Source organism: Panthera tigris, chromosome A3 (genome assembly GCF_018350195.1).
Source record: "Panthera tigris isolate Pti1 chromosome A3, P.tigris_Pti1_mat1.1, whole genome shotgun sequence".
In the NCBI taxonomy this organism is placed as follows: domain Eukaryota; kingdom Metazoa; phylum Chordata; class Mammalia; order Carnivora; family Felidae; genus Panthera; species Panthera tigris.
This window is the reverse complement of record NC_056662.1, coordinates 41,440,016-41,460,677: the sequence shown is the minus strand read 5'-3', so window position 1 is coordinate 41,460,677 and position 20,662 is coordinate 41,440,016. Positions and strand designations below refer to the sequence as shown.

At 43.2% G+C, this 20,662-nt stretch overlaps 1 protein-coding gene across 4 annotated transcripts in view; it reads left to right on the top strand.

Moving 5' to 3' along the window:
• The window catches only part of KIF16B (kinesin family member 16B), a 288,455-nt gene that overhangs the window by 172,233 nt on the left and 95,560 nt on the right, over window positions 1-20,662 (top strand). For all 4 annotated transcript variants that reach the window (XM_015539589.2, XM_015539588.2, XM_007086799.3 and 1 more), the window contains 2 exons: window positions 15,470-15,523; window positions 16,892-18,250. In XM_015539589.2, the coding sequence (XP_015395075.2) occupies window positions 15,470-15,523; window positions 16,892-18,250 (1,413 nt within the window). The remainder of the gene's footprint in view (window positions 1-15,469; window positions 15,524-16,891; window positions 18,251-20,662) is intronic.

Sequence of the window (20,662 nt, the reverse complement as noted above, 5' to 3'; positions counted from 1 at the left end):
CCAGTGAGGGTCTTTGCCAGGAAGTAATTTCGCTGCGGGGAAAGATTCCTCCGTAACCGGCACAGTCTTTATGAAGAAACCAAGCCCACTGCTTAGGCATCCTCTGTCTTGCTCTGAGACTGCAAACAGACAGCTAATTTGGCAGGATGTGGAAGCTTTCACAGCTTCTCAAAAGTGCTCTAAGCAAAATTATATACATTCCAAATTCATTTCAGTCTCGAAAATAAAGAGATTTTCACTTGTGCATTAGCATCCTTTAAGCAATAACCAGTGGTGAGTTGATTTACATGGGTATATTTGAATAATTGAATTCTGAAGACGAGAAACATCTGGCTTTCAAATCCATTCGGACCAAAAAATATCCAAATCAAAAATCAGACATGTATTTGGTAAGCCATCCAAGGAGCTTCATGGAGTGTGGCATTGCGAGCTGGGGTTTGGCTGGCATCAGGGCCGCCGCAGACCTCGGTAGCCGGGAAGGCTCCTAAGTGGGGATGGTCTGAAGTCATCAGCAATCAAGGAATGAAGACAGATGAGTGAAAATTATTTTCAGTCCAACGTTTTAACATGTTCATTATGGAAAACTTAGAAATTATAAACAAGCAAAAAAGAACTTACTGCATAGTCAACATGCCGCTGCATATTCGTCTCTACCCCTGGCTGTTCCACTGTGTAGCCATTTCTGTCTTTGTGTGTGTATGTATGTGGATACTCTTTTATACACACACACTTATATATTATTTATATGTGTTCTTTAACCAGGACGGGTTCATGAAGAGTTTTTGCACTTATTCACCTTTTCTTTTCATAAATATTTTCCTACATTATTTTAATGACCACGTGATATTGCATTCCTTGGGTATTCTGTGCCTTACTTCTTGTCTGTTGATAGGCATTTTGTCTAGTGTTAAGTTATCACAAGCAATTGGGGTGAACATATATGTAGCAGCTAAATCTTTTTGTTTCTCCATGATTACTTCCACAGGGGGAAAAAAAGTAGAGATGGAATTAGTAGGCCAGAAATGTAAATAGTTTTTTTTGTTTGTTTGTTTGTTTATTGGTTTCTTACTTTCATTTCATTTCATTTCATTTCATTTCATTTCATTTTTTATTGTTTATATTTTATTTTAGAGAAAGAGGGAGAGAGTGTTGGGGAGAAGGGCAGAGGGAGAGAGAGAGAATCTCAGGCAGGTTCCATGCTTTGCACAGAGCCTGACGTGTGGCTCGATCCCACGACTCTGGGATCATGACCTGAGCTGAATTCAAGAGTTGGACGCTCAACTGGCTGAGCCACCTGGGTGCCCCTGGAAATGTAAATAGTTTTAAGGCCCTTGATAAGTTGACAAATTGCTCTTCAGACCAAAAGCACACATCACCACCATTTTCTACCAGTACTGTAGGAGAGTTTCCAATTGCATACAAACTAGAAAGAGATCCTCTTGAAGTATAGAATACCAATATGAATACACCTTCTTGAGTGTAGCTGTAAGCTGTCTTCATAGGAACTAGATTCTGGGGAATCCTGCTAACGGTGGCTGTCTCTGGAAGCATGTCCTGGGCATCCTAATCATCACCAAGGACCTAGTTTGTCCTGTGTGGAGCTTCATGCTGTACTAGAATGCTATATGTACTTAGCTCCAGCCTTCCTGACCCTTTCAAGTCAAAAGTAGGGATGACAAATTAGAACGTAAAGCTGGAAGGAAGTAGATTCTGAATGAAGAGTTCTGGGATTTGTATCAAAAAGCCGGAGACACCAAGATGGCAGTGAGGACGTCTCACTGGCTGACAACAATTGTATGGAAAAAAAGTACAGTTGATCCTTAAACAATATGGGTTGTTCTTCGAACAGCACACATCCATTTGTATGCAGATTTTTTATTTTTTTCCTCTTAAAAAATTTATTTTAATTTTTATTTATTTACGAGAGATAAAGAGACATAGTGTGAATGGGGGAGGGGCAGAGAGAGAGGGAGACACAGAATCTGAAGCAGGCTCCAGGCTCCGAGCCATCAGCACAGAGCCCGACGCAGGGCTCCAACTCATGAGCTGTGAGATCATGACCTGAGCTGAAGTTGGATGCTTAACCAACTGAACCACCCAGGTGCCCCATGTAAATTTTTTCAGTAAATACAGTACACTACTGTGAATGTATTTCATCTTCCTTATGATCTTAATATTTTCTCTAGCTTATTATAAGAATACTGTACATAACATATATAAGATTCAAAATATGTGTTAGTTGAATTTATGATACCAATAAGACCTCTGGTCAACAGTAGACTATTAGTTAAGTTTTGGGGGAGTGAAAAGTTATATGTGGACTTTCAACTGTGTGATTTTTGACTGCATTGTTCAAGGGTCAGTTGTAGTTTCATTTTCTTTCCCATCTGCAGCCCCTTTCCTATTTCTTCCTTACGTCCTCCCTCCCCATTTCCTGCCTTCAGCTGAAAAAATAAATGCATCACATTAGAGAGAAAATATGGAGACCTCAATAATATGGTTACATCCTGTTGTACTGAGCCTTAGCCTCGCTGTGGATCACTGTAAGCTTCCAGAAAACAGTCACAGAATCTAATGTGTTGTTCACTCAGTGCCCAGCATCGTACCTGAAACTTAACAGACATCTGATGAATGTGAGCAAAGTGAATTCACTTTCCCCCCTTAATTCATACCAGTGTGGAAGGGGCTTCAGAAACAGAATCTGGTAATGGCTGGATATACTCTTTTTTTTTTTTTTTTTTAATTTTTTTTTAACGTTTATTTATTTTTGAGACAGAGAGAGACAGAGCATGAACAGGGGAGGAGCAGAGGGAGAGGGAGACACAGAATCTGAAACAGTGTCCAGGCTCTGAGCTGTCAGCACAGAGCCCGACATGGGGCTCGAACTCACGGACCGTGAGATCATGACCTGAGCTGAAGTCGGATGATTAACCGACCAAGCCACCCAGGCGCCCCTGGCTGGATATTACTCTTGATGAGATTTGCATCTTCAGGTGAGACCAGGGTCTCCACTATATCTCCTGAGAGAGAAGGTCACATCGCCTGTGAATACAGTGCCCTGCTAGCTCCACCTTTCTCTCTTCTCTCTACTTTCCGGTACTTTATCAATTCTCAATTCTTTTATCTTTTTTTTTTTTTTTTCTTGCTGACCTTGAGCATGGAAGTTTTATGCATGTAGTTGGCAATATTTATGTTGCTGCTGATTTGGTAGTTAGCCTGCATTTTAGTTGATGTTTATTTACTGTGTTTGTCTCTGCTGGTTTATTTTATCAGGCCTTGCCATTTCTCAAAAGTTTGCTTCGCTGCAAGGCTGATTTCTTCTCCAGTTTTTGGTCTCATTTGTCTTGCTTTTTTATGGACCATTTGCTAACTTTACAGTTGCTCTAGAGTGCCTTAAATAGCTTGTTAAGATACAGTCTTGGGGACCATGTGATGAAAGTGGGCTTCTTCCTTCCACTAATGGAGATTAGTGTTAATTACTGACTTTTTGGGTTTTTTTGTTTTGTTTTTTTGTCCTTGAATGGTATTCCACTGTGAACCACTTTAAGCGATGAGCTTCCTGTGTTTTCTGTTTTCAAAGTAGGCAGAAAGATGAGCTGTAAATTCAAAGAACAATCTGTCTTTATTCAGTTACCTTAGATTTGCATTGTCTGAGTAGCAGGCTGCATTTCCTCTTCCTTCATTTGATAATTGCACAGTTGAAAGCTGAACTATAAAGGTCAGCTGGGGAAATGAGACTTTTCCTGGTGAAATGGTGAATGGTAGTTGTGGGCAAGGATGGAAGATAGCAGATTTCCTTAGTCCTACATGGCGGCATGATTTGCCTTTGAAGATCCATGTTGTATTCACTTGAATACATGCCACGAGCTCTCCATAATTTGTTAACTCATTTGATGAGAGCTTCTTGCTGGTTCAGTCAAGGGTTCCAGTTGTACATATCCATTCTTGCTTCTGGGTCTTTTTGCACACGCTGTTTCCTTCTGGAGCACTCATCCATGTGTCCACCAGTTCCTCATGTGGCCGAATCCCACATAGTCTCTAAGATCCCAATTTATTTTATTTTTTATTTATTTTTAATTTTTTTATTATTATTTTAAAATATAATTTATAGTCAAATTGGTTTCCATACAACACCCAGTGTTCATCCCAGCAAGTGCCCTCCTCCCTGCCCATCACCCACTTTCCCCTCTCCCCCACCCACCCCCGTCAACCCTCAGTTTGTTCTCAGTATCCAAGAGTCTTTTATCTAAGATCCCAATTTAAATGTTGCTTCTTCAAAAAGGCCCTGCCAACCTCCATTTGAATTTCATCTCCTTAGCTATTCACTGAAAGCATCCTCTGTCTTTCCTCGGTAGCATTTGAAATAGGTGGTAATTGTGTCTCTTGGTCAACTGTCTACTCTTGGTCTATATATTTAGTAGTAAGTGAAAGGGTCTGATTTTCTTGATACTGTGTCCCTGCTCCAAGTAGGTGTTTGAGAAATAATTGTTGATAGAATGTGTGTGTGAATTGTTGTGCCCTGACAAGGCAGTTTCATCCCCTTCTTCTATCACAGACCATAATTCTAACCTTGAGAAGCTGTGCCCACATCAGTGACATTACGTGTTTAGTTCCCATACCTTATGATCTAGTCAGGTTAATCATCATTGTCGTTGGATAAAATGGAAATGAACCAGAGATTCACAGAAGCAAAAAGGAAGTTAAATGGTTGCTATAATCATGGTAGATTAAGAAAAAAATTTGAAACAGGTAGTTTGTCTCATTATAAATGGAAATGCTTGTTACAAAAAAGGAAAACATTCAGAAATGAATAAGGTAATCACAAGCATTCACAATCCTCCCACCAAAAAATAATGATTGGTTTATGTTTGTAATATTTACTTAGATTTATAGTATATGTGTTTAAATTGTACATCAGATATTGTAATTATGCATTATAATGATTACTTAAAAAAACAAATTGAGATCAAACTAGATATACAGTTCTATATCCTGCTTTTTCTTTTAACATTTTATTGTGAACTTTTCCTCATGCCATTGAAGACAAGTCTTCATTCTGTTTATATCATAATTGTAATTCTTGCTTAATCGTAGAGGACTTTTGGAACCCCTCCCCCCCCATAAATTGTTGCAATTAATCCACTTATGTAAATCTTTCCCACTTTTTTTTTTTCTTTTGTCAGCTACATCCACACTCCCTTGAATTCTGTATTTGATGGCAGCTACTGCTTACATTAAAGCAACAAGGGGAGGAATGAAGAGAGGTATGAGAGAGAAATAAGGAAAGGAATGGTTGATGACCCAGACCATAAAAGGCATGACAGTAGAGAGCAGGGAGTGGGCACACAGGCCGGTGGAGGTACGGCAGGTGTTCCCAGGACTACTGCTCACCCCCAGCCCGAGACAGAGGCACGCAGTGCAAGCATTGCTTGTTCGGTGTGGTAGCGTTTTGTCTTTCAGTGGGTGATATCAAAGAAGTACAAATGTGTAACGCAGATCTGTAACACTAAAGCCCTTCACTTCAGTGAAGGGAGAGGAGCTGTGGTGCATTTTAAGTCTTTCTCACATCTTCAAACTTCCCTCTGTGCTCTCTCTCTTCCCTCTGCTCAGAAACAGGCACAGCTGTTCTGAAACGAACCCCTTCTTGGACGACCCGGTGTAGATGGCACCACACCGTTTTCTGTGTCCACTATCATGTACCTCTCTAGCATGTAATTGCTTACATTAATCATGGTGCATCTGTATTTTCGAATTGCATGATATTAAACTATGTTAGACAGTAATCGTTAATGATCTGGGGACTTGTCGGAAGTATTCATTAAGAGGAAAAGGTTACAAAATGAACTCTGTTGTTGGCTCTCCTCTTGTGTGTATTATGTGTGGCTGTGGAGGCTAAAGGCTGTAGGCCGGGATGGATCATGGGGACTGTATCAGTAAAGTGTTTTACTTACTTGTATTTTGTGCATTTGCTACAGTTAGTGACCTTTCATCTTGAGAAGGGTGGAAAGCACCAAAAGTTGTTACTTCTTATGGCAAAGGGAGCTCTGCATTGGCTGACACCGTCAGTATTCCTCGTCCAGGGATTCTATGGCTATGTCATTGGGGTCTGGCTCTGAGCCTCTTGTACCTGACATCAAAGCACTACTCATAGCAGCCATTGGTTGAATGCCTACTATTTGCCTCACAGAAGGCCCTCAGGATACACAGTCAATTAAGGCAGGTCTCTTTCCTTAAGGAACCCTGGTGGACAGGGCTCTGTCTGCCCTCTGATCTGTAAGGCTCTGTGTGGTTTTGGTGGTTTTGGCTCTGGCTCCCTCTTGGGCCACAGTTGCTCTCATACCGTCACTATCTCCCGGTTCCATATGCTCTTACCATGCTGGTCTTGCTGTGCTCCCAGCATGCCACACACGTTGTCTCCTGGTCATTGGCCTGGCTTCCCACTCGTGTTGGCACCAGATACATCCTCATGGTTACTTCTTCCACTTAGCTCTCTCCTAAATGTCACCTTCTCTTTGTACCCTCTCTCTGGTCTTCATTTTTTTTTTTCCCATAACACTTATCGCATAACATACTCATTGTTAGTTAGCTGTCCTGCTCACTAGAATGGAAGGTTTATAATGGCAGGGACTTAGTTCCCTTTGCTGAACCCATAATGCCAGTGCCCTGGCACATGGACGCCATATTGAACAGATGAATTATTGGCTGTGTGAACTACTGTTTCCTGTTTTTTGTACCCAGTGTCTTGGGTAGAGGACTACACAGGTGTGGGAAGAAAGGTTGCCCACGGAGGTGCTCCCGAGAGTGTCAGCTTAACTTTTGACATTCTGTCCACGGTCTACCTTTTGGGTTTTATTTCTTCTCATCACTCCTTTATTTGTTCTGAGCAATAGCCAGGTGTGCCCTTTACTGCTTCCTTTGCTTGCATCTTTTGTCTTTCTTTTCCTGTTTTTCTTCAACTAGATTTCCCCCCACTCACCACACTACGCCCGTTGTTATTCTGTCCATCTGTCAAGGCCCAACTTGACAGCAGTTCCTCTGCTAGGCATCCTCTCGTCCCTGCAGCTATAAATGCTCTCCCTCCAACCCATCTCCTGTTAAAAATGGAACTTTCTCGGGTTCATCATGTGCTGTGATTGATCTGCATGCACATTTTATTTCACTTATAATCTACTCTTAAGATGCAAAGGCACTTTATCTATTCAGCATTGCCCTACATGTTAGGTGTTGATTCACATTTATCGGTGATGTGGCATTCATGGCTGAATCAGGTGGCAGGAAAATCACCTGAGGTACATACACTATTCTGGGTCCAACAGGGAGAGGTGCATTTTGGAATGATAAACCATTGTCAACTTCTGGGAGGCTGTTTCTGGGGTAAAAGTTACCATAGTTCAATTGAGGAGGTAAGGTAGAATTGCAGGGTCAAAGTGAGAATGGAGGAGGCGTAGGAGGAAGTGAGCTTTACTCTTGGCTCCTCTAAAGAAGAGGTCACCTTGGACCTCCCTCTACTACTCTCTGGGCCTCAGTCTCTTGGCCTATAAAATAGTGGGGGGAGCAGAGTGTAGGGTGTGTGCCAAGTTGAACGAACAATCTCTTGAGTCTCCATGTAGTCGTAACCACATGTGATCTTGCAGCTCAATCAGGTAGGTCTCCTGGGTTTAACATCTGGTTCTGGCTGCATTTATTGGAGCGAGTTTTACCACTGTTATGAGAAATAGGCTGGGGAGAAAACTCACTTAAAATGCTTTTAGTATCGGATTTTACTTTTTTTTTTTTTTTCAAAAGCAATCTTTGTTTCTTTGGGCACTTTCCATTTGCAATACAGAAGGCTTAAGACTGGCTCCTGAAAGTCTTTTCTGAGTACTTTCTAGACTAGGGATTTGAAAGTTTATTAGAAAACCATTCCCAGAGTACTAGGGATATTTGTGTTATAAACTCTGACTTCTAACTAAAAGGGGTTTAATTTCACAACCTCCTAGATTAAATTGCATTGTGAGACCCTCATTTTGATATATACATCTTGAATTGCAGTTGTATGTAAGTCACTGTATTACAGGCTATACAATGATTTGGGAGGAAAAAAGGGAAATGAGGAGGAGTGGCGTAGCAATTCTACTGTCTCTACAAAGCAATGATTCTTAGCTTTCTTTTTATTTATTTATTTATTTTTGAGAGAGAGTGAGAGCATGTGCTGGAGCACCTGCGCCTGTGAGTGGTGGAGGAGCAGAGAGAAGGGAACAGAGGATTCGAAGTGGGCTGTATGCTGACAGCAGAGAACCCAATGTGGGCCTGATGTGGGCTGGAACCCAGGAACCGTGAGATCATGACCTGAGCTGAAGTCGGACACTCGACTGACTGAGCCACCCAGGCACCCCTACTTTTAGCTTCCTAATAAAAGTCTCTAATGATGCACATAGGAAAGACCTCAGAGCCTTTCCATGAAGAGACAGGGTCTGGATGAATGGCCAGGTTATTTCATACATTTCCCTGTGCCTTCCTTGGGGTAAGTCTCTGGTTTCTGCTCAGGAAGATTATTGGATAAAACCTGCATCAACTCCAGCACCCGAATCCAAACTTCCTCTTCAGTCTTTAAGATCCACCCCTATCTCTTTGGGAGTTTGTTCCTTTGTAGTGAGGTGGTTTGAAACTGGCTGGAAGTTCCTGAGAGTGGTAGGGTGGTAAGAAGGTCAGCCATTCTGGTCTCACTGTTACCAGAACTGTTGTTGAAACCTAATCCCTTGTGAAGGATCAGGGACAAGTGAGCCATCTTGCATGGAGTTCTGGTCTTTTCTAGCTGCTTTCCACCTGGCCCTTGCCAGAATCTGGACTGCAGACTACCACCGTACATCCCAGGCAACGGGCCAGGAGTTCTTTAAGAAATGATGTATGCTTGATCAAAACCCAGCTACATAATTTGCAGGGTTCAGTGCATAGTGTAAACATGGGGCTTCTCGTTCAAATAGGAAGAGTCTCAAGATGACGGCAGTAGACAGTGAATGCAGGATCCTGTGTGTCCTCATAGGTGGCACACCCATGGGGTCAAACCTATGAGAACCTAAAAATCACGTGGGAAAAATTCTGGCTTACCCATGGCCTAAGAATTTTCTTTCCCCTCAGCTGTTCATGTACTTATGGAGAATGTCCATGCGGGGGACTACCTTGCCTTCAGCTCACCTCCATTGTCAGGTCACTCCCTTCTAGTCATGCTGGGGCCTGGGGCTCAGCCTCAGTTGCCCTCCACATCTGCCCCCCACCACAGCTGCCAGTACAAGTGTTGGCTGCACTGGAGTAGCTGTTTGCCTCCTTTTTGAAAGTGAAACGACATCAAAGACACAAAACTAATCACCCCTGGCATAACATAAGGACTCGGATATTTATGCCTTCAGTTCATTTAAATTTTTCTTTTTCTTTCTTTTTTTTGATAATCACAGTCTCACTTTCAATGTCATGGTGTGAACTGAGAAATTCCCACCCCCTTGCTTTTTCACTGCCGATGATAACAGGAATATAAATTGCAAGATGTGCAATTATACCTAAAAATGCTAGATGTCTTTTAATGCAAAAAAAAAAAAAAAGCCGTTTCTCATAAAAATAGATTGTATGCTGCTTTTTTTGTTGGACCTAACGCAGTATGTGTACTTCCAAATGTCATTTTAAAATGCTAAAAACAGCTGCAAAAATTACATCCTTTTGTGGTTTTCCTTTTAATTGTAACATTTAGGAAATTAGCATTTGGGGCCAAGATAATTCCAGTAAAATAAGGTAGTGAATTACAATTATTTAAAATGAAGCCACATTAAAATACAATTATAGTTGATATTCTTTCCCTGATATTAACACATTCACGTTTATCTTTCACAATCTCTTGAGGTTTGCTATTTGAAATAATTATCATTGATTAAGGAAAGAGGTGCATTTTAAAGTATGATTAGTAAATATGTAATATTTAATGGAAGTCATACAGTACCAGCAATAGCTAATTCACCTCGTATTTTGAAATATAGTTCTTGACTTTGTAATTATGACTCTCAGAATGGTTGGGACTTGGTTTTAAGTTAAGACTGAGCATCTTTATGTTTTGTTTTTGTTTTTTTTTTTAACTCTTATATTTTAGGACAGAAAGGTCATTTGTTATCAAGGACATTGCTTTTAGTAGGAAGCAGTCAAACTTTTTTTCCCATTTTAGAAAGAGACCACAGGAATGAATCCATACTTCTTCCTTATGAATTCAAATGGGAATCTTTCCTTGACTTCTTAACTCAGAACATTACATATCATTAGATGCCTCTCTTCAGGAGGGGTCAGACAGCCTCATTACATCTAAGGTTGACAGCTTCCGTTCGTCCAAGTTCTTTTCCTTTCCTTATCACAATCTGAAATGAGAACTTCTACCAAGGAGGAGCCAGGGTTCTCATCAGCCCAGAGACTCCGGTTCCCCTGAAGCTGCCCTCAGACCACCCTTCCCCTGCCCCACAGAGCTCTGATGTGTTCACTTATGGCACCTGCCTCTCCCAGCCTTTGCCCCTCCTTACTGTTGTCATCTAAACTTACTTTCTAAGCTTCACCATCTTTTTCAGTCCTGCTGTTATCTTGGGTGATTCCGTATGGATACTTATGGTTAAGTAAGCATATTTACTTCTTCAGCCTGGAGACTTCTTAGATTTCTTCATTTCACCTCTAAGAAGACTTGCCGCATCTCCACTTACTTCTCTGTCCAGTCAAGTTTTCATCCCCAACACTTGAGCCGTCCTCTTCCCAAATCCTCAGATGGTCCTTTGGTTCTTTCACTTGTTGGAGACCCACCTGGTTCCATTGAATTTTCTCCCTGCCCTGAACCTGTATCTGATATCTCAGCCCAATGCTATGAGAGAAAGCCATGTCAACACAGAGATGGGCACCTCTGTAAATTAATGATCCCTAGGCTTGAGTGATGCCCACCCACCCATCCCCTTTTAGTTTGTTGTCCTTATCAGTTCTCTTGCCCATTGGCCTTTTCAGGTATTACTAGTAATCTTCATGTTCTTTATGTCTCTAACCCCACCACCTTCCTCCTTATTCTTAGCAGAGGACCTTGCTTCTGACCTCACAGAGAATACAGAAGTCCTAAGAAACACCACACCAAAGCCCATGTCTGCTTTGCTTTTGTCTTTTCCTCCGTCCTTCCTGTCTCAATGGCTGAATTGCTCTTTGTCTTCTCCTACCTGTACTATGGATGCTGTAGGATTCATAGCTAATATTTGTTAACTGCTAAGTGCTCATTATATACTTCCATTGGATCCTCCACTCAGCAAGGACTAAGCTTATTCTCGAGTGTAGTTCCAGATGAGGAAATTAAGGCTTAGAGAAAAACTGTCCTGTGGTCTTATAGGAGCCAGGATTTGACCTGGGGTAGACTAATTCCAAAGCCCATGTTCTTAGCCATCATTCTGTCCTTTCCTTCCAATTCCAGCTTAGGGGCCTCTATCCCCAATTTGTTTACACTCTGTCTCTTCTGGCTTGTTTATACCAGGGTTTAAATACGCACAAGTCTCTTCCAGCTTTTAAAATGAGGACCCATTCTCCTAAAACTACCACTTCCCCTTCATAACTAACATTACTGAGAACACTGTCTATTGTTCAGCCTCTGCTCTCCTCCCATTCAGTCCCAGTCCACTGCAGTCTGGCCCCAAACCCAGAAAAGCTCACTCCAAGTTTGCCAGTGACCTCCATGTTGCTAAGTTCAGTGAGTTCTCCTTGGGCCCTATCTTACTTGACTTTCCTGGAGCATTTCATACTACTTTTCTCCCTTCCCTTTGTTTTCCTGTGCCCACTCTTTCCTGACCTTCTCTCTGTGTCTTTAACTGCTCCTTAGCCTTGTTCTCTGCCAGTCACTGCGGTATCCGCGGTCTTCCAGATTTGTCACTAAGCTCCTTTATTCTCATTCCATACATACATCCTGGGTAACCTCATCCGCTTTTGTGGTTTCAGTTGCAGTCTAGATGCTGGTGAATCCCAAGTCTGTATCTCCGTCCTTGTCAATGGCCCGAGAGCTAGACCTTTGTATGTATCTCCCTGCCTGCTGGACATCTCATTTAGTAGAACTTTCTGGAGTCATTAGCTTCCACAAATGTATGAAATTGGGCTTACCTTCTCGAAGGCAGGATGGAGAAGAGGTAAAAATTGTGAGCTCTGGCGTCAGGATTGATTCTGCCATTTACTAGTGATATGACCGTCCCTCACATGTCAAATGGGATAATGACGGCACCTACCTCACAGGGCCATTGCGAGAGTTAAATGAGAAGTCCTCAGAACCGGGCATAGAGTGAATCTTCAGGGGACGGTGGCTGCTGCCCTCATCTTGGCCACCATGAGTACTAGCACTAGTGTGGCTGCCATTACGACTTCTGCCTCCCCCACTGGTCTGTCCCCAGTGCTCTTCTCCATCTCAGTGGATCCCAATACATATTATTAAATGACTCATACATGGTCTCACAGTCCCTAGAACTTGTGTTCACACCTGCAGACCTTTTAGCTCTTGCTTTCCCACCTCCTATGTAATCCGGTCAGAAACCTGAGGGGCGTCTTTGACTCTTCCTTTCTTTAATGTTTATTTTTGAGAGAGAGAGAGAGAGAGAGAGAGAGAGAGAGAGAGAGAGAGAGAGAATGAGAGAGAATGAGTAGAAGAGGGGCAGAGAGAGAGGGAGACACACAGAATCTGAAGCAGGCTCCAGGCTCTGAGCTCTCAGCACAGAGCCCAGTGTGGGGCTCTAACTCACGAACCATAAGGTCATGACCTGAGCTGAAGTCTGATGCTTAACTGACTAAGCCACCCCAGCGCCCCAACTCTTTCTTTCTTATCACATGGGACTTTTCTGCCACCATCTTTAGGATCAAGTTCAGAGTCCTTAATATTTACTTTCCAAGGCCCTTCACCGTCTGCCTTCTTGTTGTCCTATTAGGCTTTGGGTCTTGCCGCTTCCCCCACAGCAAGCCAAGATGTGGTTTTATTGAGCTTCTCTTGAATTTCTGTATCATGAATGAGCAAGAATGGCACAGCTTAGGTATAAGTTTCCTCAGGAAGCTTGCCTTGATTCTAGGTACTACCAAATTCTGGAATCAGTACCCTGCTCTTGTATGTTATAACAGTGTGTCCTTCCTGGCTTGCAACCCGTTGGGTGTTCACTTGTGTTTATTTGACTGTCACAGACTGGGAGTCTTGTGGAGGCAGGGACCACATCACTGATACAGGCTGTCATGTCTCGTGTGCCCTCACCCTGTGCCTGGCACCATGCTCAATAAAATAAAAAAAAAAGTAGGTGCTCAGAGCATCATGTTAGAGATGAAGATATTAAAACTCACATTTTATGACCTCCTGAGATGACACAGCTCAGTAGCAACAATTGCAGTGGTCAGTAGCCCAGGTTTTAGTGTATCAAACTTGGATTCAAGTTCTCCCTCTGCTACTTACTTTTCTAAGCCTCAGTTTTCTGTTCTGTAAAATGGGGATGAGAAGCATGTCACCCTGGCAGGGTTGGGAGAACAGAGGAAGGGTATTGCCAGCTAAGAGCCTAGCCCAGCACCTGCCCCTGGTACACAGTCCTCAGGTGAGAGGATTTCATTCAAACCCAGGTCTCCCAACTCTCAGGGGAGCATTTGGTTTCAGACCACATGCCTGTGACATTGTCAGAGCAGTGTCTACTGTTGGTATACTGGGCTGTTCATAGAAAGTAAAACTAGAGATTAAAGGCAGTTCCATTAGGGGAATTCTCTGGTTTTGAAAGTGTTTAATCTAATGATTCTTTTTGACCATGTAAATATTTCTAGGAAGGCTAAACTGTACTGAAGTCTAAAAAATACCTACTAGGAAACATTTTCAAGGTTCTGTTTATTGTTGTATAACAGAGAACAATCACATACTAACTTTAATGAAACCTTATCCCTACTTAGTATAATGGCATATGTGCTGAGCTTGGGGACTTGCAAATACCCTTCATATATATTTATGTGATTGATTTCTCATGGATGGCAATGCCTACAGTCTACAGATTGTTTTCATTTGATCGGAGGATATGTATAACCCTAAATGACAAGTTTCAGGGAAGGTTTAAATCTTTTATTGTCTATCACAAATTGGAGCATTGCTCATGAATTGAGGGAGGCTGTTTTGGGAGTAGGCTGTCATGGGTTCAAATCCTGGCTCTTCCACATCTCACCATTATGACCTTGGGCAAGTTGTTTCACATACCTGAGCTCTGGGTTCCTTATCTGTAAGATGGAGAGACTTTGCTAACTTTAGGGTTTGCTGGGAAGACAAAGTAAGCTAACGTGGGTAAACGACCTAGCACAGCACTTAGTTCTGCTTATAAAAGACACCAGGCATCTTACTCTCAATGTTAGCTCAAATGAATAGGTAACACATCTATTTGGAATGTTTGTTAGCTCATTGTAAAGGTTACTTTTGCTAGTCTGGATTTGCATGTCATACGGGAAAGTTTGTGATGAATTTTTCCAGAGTTGAACTTTTTAGCTCTAACTGCCATTTACCACAGCAGGAAAATGTAGAAGTTTAAGAACTACAGTTTCATAAGATTTCACACTGTGAAATCTTGTAGTCATTAAGACTTGTATTTGAGGAGAATCAACTTTTGTTATCAATAGATTAGCAAATTGTTTTAAAATTCCCAGTGACTAGCCCCCTTTATTCTGGTAACGCTGTGGTAAATCTGTCTACAATCTACATAGCCCCCAGTAATTTCTGTATCCTAGAACTACTAGTCATAGGAAGATCTTGGTGGACTTCCCTGCGCTATAACCATCTACAAAGTAGTAAAAATATGAATTTGACTACTGTCAGAATTATTATTGGTACTCAGTTATTATTAGTGCTGTCATTATGATGGGAACATTGCAAACATAACACATCTAACTCCCTGGAGTCTTTGCTTCAAGCAATTTTTTGGAAGTACGATATTTATAAAAAGAGACTTCAATGTGTGCATGGCTATTGGCTGTTAAGTACCTTACTGCTTTTTTCCTGATGTTTCCCCCAGTTAATTCTTTTCTTAATTGATGTCTGTGCTCTCTCTCTTTGTCTCTCACCTCTCTGGCAGTCTTTTCCCTATAAAAGGACCCATCTGTCTAAGGTAGAGATTCTCTATTTTATATACTCATCAGTGATTAAGCTGCATGGAGTAGACATGCTTATCATTTAGAAGTTTCCTTTAACCCTGCTTTTTCAATACATTCGTGCTTTGTTTGTTTTCCTTCAGGTCAAATATATTCTTTTCAAGCCTGAATGCCAGCACCCAGAAGAATGTCTAATTTCTAATCATAGTCACAGAGCAAAGAAAACATTTTAAATTGCTAATCCATTGTAATTAAAAATAATGCTTAAAAAATGGATGCTCTTTCTAATATGCAACTATATACAGAGAATGAGAGAGAAAAGCTGTTTCTGAAAAGTGACTCATTTTCATTTGATTTTTATTAGACTTGAATTTGAGCGGCAACAGCGCGAAGAACTTGAAAAATTAGAAAGTAAAAGGTAAGCCATGTGGGGTACGGGTTTTAACACTACTGTAGTCTGTGGATTGTTGCATTACTGCTCCAGACGGATTTCTTCGAGTCTGTTTCACTACCTTGCTCTGGCTCTGTGTCAAGTATTTACGTGTTTAATGACTGTAGGTCATTTCTCTAGCTGGTTAGTTTTACCTCATGTTTGAATGTTTTGAAAACAGTACATCTTCAAATACTTGGGACAAAGTGGGAATAGAGTCAGTAGGCAAATTTCATACACTTGTTACATTTAATACGCTAAATGTATACTTATGTTTAATCTAAAAGCATATCCCCCTTAGTGATTATCGCCTGAGGTTTTAAAAAGCCAAAAAGAATGACAGTTCCCCTTCCTTATATCTCCTCCCCTTTTAAACATCTTTGCTTATGTTATTTGGCCATTTATATTTCCCTTCTATAATTTGCTTCTTTAAATTCTTGGCCCACTTTTCTCGTGTGTGTGTGTGTGTGTGTGTGTGTGTGTGTGTGTGTGTGATTTTTTTAGCTGATTGGGAGAGGTTTTTTTTTATATGTTCTGAATATAATTATCTGATAAAACTTAAGTATTTTCTCCTTCTCCCCACCCTCATCCTGTTTAACAAGCCAAGAAACAGAGTAAGGTTATATATTAGAGTAGAAACTAAAGGCCAGAGAAAATCTGTAAATTGGATATTTATTTTCTGGAACCTGGAGTTTAGAATTCTATAGACCAAGCATGACATGTAACCCCTGAAATCATGCATGTCAGTTTTCTATGGAGATTCCTGTTATTCTCAGTGTTATGTGTTAATAAACTAATATTTGGGGCCATTTGGTGATTATCATTTGTCCTAAACTAGTGATTAAATGCTAAATAGCATGCGGTTATTTGAGCTGCAACAATGAACTGTCGATTATCTTGACTTTGATATTTGACCCCAATGAGTTGAGGACAGCATAAGCATTTTTATTTAATGTCATTTTGTAACTGAATTTCTATTGAGTTTTAGCCATTGGGCTGAATAACATTATTCACATTTAAATTTAAATTGGGCACGGTTCTTTCTCTTTGAGCTCAGGGGGCTTTTAAAATTATATCATGCATAACACATTATGCTTATAGACTCTACAAAGAAATGATATCAGAGGCGACTTCAGGAGATTAGGCAAATGATATGTTGGACAGTTACAGAGTGAAAAAGCTAAGCAGTGTGCTGCCGGAAATGAAAAGGAAAGCAGTTCCTCCCACTTTTTATTTTAGTGAAGGGCCTGACTTTGTGGCACGTGTCCATGTTCAGAACATTTCAGGTAGGGAAAAGTTCGAGCACCATTCATATGTAGCGAGCAGACGATGATGGGTCAACGTTTGGCATTTCAGGAAACTCATAGAAGAAATGGAAGAAAAGCAGAAGTCAGATAAGGCAGAACTGGAGCGGATGCAGCAGGAGGTGGAGACTCAGCGCAAGGAGACAGAGATTGTCCAGCTGCAGATCCGCAAGCAGGAGGAGAGCCTCAAACGCCGCAGCTTCCACATCGAGAGCAAGCTGAAGGATTTGCTTGCCGAGAAGGAAAAGTTCGAAGAGGAAAGGCTGCGGGAGCAGCAGGAAATCGAGCTGCAGAAGAAGAAGCAGGAGGAGGAGAGCTTTCTCCGAGTCAAAGAAGAGCTCCAGCGGCTCCAGGAGCTCAACAACAACGAGAAGGCCGAGAAGATCCAGATATTTCGAGAGCTGGACCGCCTCAAGAAGGAGAAGGACGAGCAGTACGCCAAGCTCGAGTTGGAGAAGAAGAGGCTGGAGGAGCAGGAGAAGGAGCAGGTCGTGCTCGTGGTGCACCTAGAGGAGCAGCTGCGCCAGAAGCGGGAGATGAGCCGGCTCCTCCAGCGAGGGGAGGTGCAGCGGGTGGAGGAGGAGAGGAGGGACCTGGAGGGCATCCGGGAGGCCCTCCTGCGGGTGAAGGAGGCCCGGGCTGAAGGGGAGGACGACGGCGAGGAGTCAGAACGGGCTCAGCTGCGTTTCCTGGAGTTCAAGAGAAGGCAGCTGGTCAAGCTGGCCAACTTGGAGAAGGACCTGGTTCAGCAGAAGGACCTCCTGAGAAAAGAAGTCGAAGAGGAACAAGAACTCCTGGAGCGTTTAAAGTCTGCAAACGAAGATGACTTCAGAGTGTGGGAGAAAGATGCCGAGGGTGTCACACACGTCACCCAGGCGGCTCAAATCCTCGAGAAGATAAAGCCCGCGGAATACAGGCTGCAGTATAAGGAACGCCAGCTCCAGTACCTCCTGCAGCATCATTTGCCAACCCTGTTGGAGGAAAAGCAGAGAGCGTTTGAAATCCTTGACAGAGGTCCTCTCGGCTTAGACAACACTCTTTATCAAGTAGAAAAAGAAATGGAAGAAAAAGAGGAACAGCTCGCTCAGTACCAGGCCAACGCGAGCCAGCTGCAGAAGCTCCAAGCCACCTTTGAGTTCACTGCCAACATCGCCCGTCAGGAAGAAAAAGTGAGGAAGAAGGAAAAGGAGATCCTCGAGTCGCGGGAGAAGCAGCAGCGCGAGGCGCTGGAGCGGGCCGTGGCCAGGCTGGAGAGGAGGCACTGGGCCCTGCAGAGGCGCTCCACCCTGGGCCTGGAGATCGAGGAGCAGAGGCAGAGACTGGCCACCCTGAACAGCAGCAGCAGCGAGCAGTCCGGCCTCCGGGCCAGCCTGGAAGCTGAGCAGGAAGCCCTGGAGAAGGACCGGGAGAGGTGAGGCTGGACAGGGAGAGCACGGCACACCGTAGGTGCCAAAGGTGGTGTGTTTTCCACCCCCTCAAGGTGTGCGTCTCTCTGTCTTTCTAAAAAAGTGATTCTGTTCGCCTGTGTGTTCACTGATACACCAGCCAACGCTTGTGTTCCAACCAAAGCTGAGAAAAGCACCCCCCCCCGCCACATTTTCTTGCTCCTTAGGATCCTCATCTGAGAATCATTGGCATGCCATTGAAAAAAACACTCAAACAAAACCAGAGCCCTTGTCTATGACTCCACTGACCTATGGAATACGAATATTGTCATATTTGGTAAATACGACTGCTTCCAGCCTGCCCCCTCCCCTGTTTCTGTCCCCTCCCCTCCCCTCCCTTTTCTCTTTCCCTTCCCTTCCTCCCTCCTTTCTTCCTTCTGTCCTCCCCTTCTCACCCCCCCTCCCCCGACCCTCCCTCCTCAGAATTTTTCCTACCCTCCCCTATTCCCCGCGTCACCCTCACCCTGGGCCTAACATCTTCTCTGTGACCAGCACTAGTTACAATACAGCATCATCCCTTTGGTCACAGACCACACAGAGCAGGTGCTGATTTCCACCCCTGTTGGGAAACTGAAAAATAGCCCTTTTCCTTCCCTTCCTGATTCACAGTATTTGAAGGAGGCCCCAGGATTCTGTATTAAAAAGGAAACTGCTAAACAAACAAAATTCTCCAGGTGATTCATGAACACAGCGAGCGGTATATTCAAGCACGTGTGGTGATGATTTACTCATGTTACTTTTGGTGTTATGAAAAATAAAACTAGGAACTGGCACTATTTTCATGGTAAAGAAAGAGTATTTATCTTCTCCCACCCATTCCCTGTCACCACGCTTCCCACACGGTAGGTTCTCAGAAGGAATAAGTGCATGAAGTCAAGAACACTTTTTTCTGGTAGCCCAGCAGACGTGATGCCAAGACTCCCAGAAAGTCGGTAGTCTGCCTGGTGTGCAGACATCACCCGCTTTGTTGTCCTGTCCAGCTTTCATACCCTGGCCCACCCCGTTCCTGCCTGGCTGGCCTTGGCAGGCTCTTTGATCTTTGGGCCTCAGTGTGTCCTCTTACAAGAGGGCGGAGGAGACCAGGGGCCTGTGCATTTTCTTTAGCTCCAGACCCCTTGGTCGGTTGGGATCTTACCTGAAGCCCAGGTTGGAGGGCCTGGACCGCTGCCCCCTCTCCAGCATTCCAGGCACCCACAGCGCCTCCAGAGGGGCTGCAACCGAAGCCCAGTCGGCTGGCTTGTAGGAGCCCAGCTTGATATTGGCAGACGCCAAGGATCCATACTAACGACAAAGCAAGACCTGAGGCTGGAGCCTCTCTCCATCATCTTGCCTGAACAGGTTGGGACAACCTCCCTTTCAAATGATCTGCTTATACTGTGGGTTCTATTTACCTTTGCTCTCTGGTAATTCCCTCTGGCAAAACAGCAAGAAATAACAATCAAAAACCATAATGCTATTACTTCGGAGAAATAGGTTGGAGTTTTAAGAAAATGATTGCAGGTATGTTATGTAAATGAAATTGCCGGACAAAGCTCCAGCCCCAGGCAATTTAAAGTAGTGGAGGGCATGCTCTCAATTTATATCCTGCAGTGTGCAGTGAGAATGCCACGTGGGCTTTTAGCTTGATGTCCCTGGCTTTTGTCAACCAGCTTCACTCCCTGGCCATTAGTATTAATACTCTATTATAGCGGATACAGTATTGTGATTTCCAGGGAAGTGATTTCCTGATGTCAGCGTTCCTCCAGAAGCCACACAAAGGATGCTTTTGGCTTCATGTGTTTTGATGGAGTAGACTTTGCTAAGACCTAATTCAGGCCAACAAATTCTGAGCTCTTTGCTCTGGCTGTGATGCTACTGCAGCTTTCTGTGGGTGTTGGTTTTGTGTGTTATTATCTCTCTGGGTTCTCACAGCTAAGCCAGGGCCTGCCGTGCGGCCTGAGTCGGCCGCTTGTGAAATCCCACAAGTGTGAAATTTTAAATTCAAGTAGAACTAGCTTAGACAACAGTGCACTGAACTTGGCTTTCCTTGTTGGCTTCCTTATGAGCAAGATTTAATCCATTCTCTGCCATCTTTTCCACCCAGTGGTTATATAGTCATTGGGGACAAGTGTCACGCAGTTAGAAAGTGGCAGGTCTACTCACCAGCCCACTCTGAGCCACTTTGTCCTCTTGTCTTCATATGTGCTACAATCCTTTCCTGGGACGCCCTGCTTCCCTTGCTACCCATAGAAATCCTGTTGGGGCTTCAGGACCCCATGCCAACAACCCCTTTGCTCTGTGGTATCTTTTCCACTGCCCCACTCCTGAAAGATGTCTTTGACCGACTCTGGTACATGTCATCTTAACTATAAATGTTGGCAGTTACTTGCTTATATCTG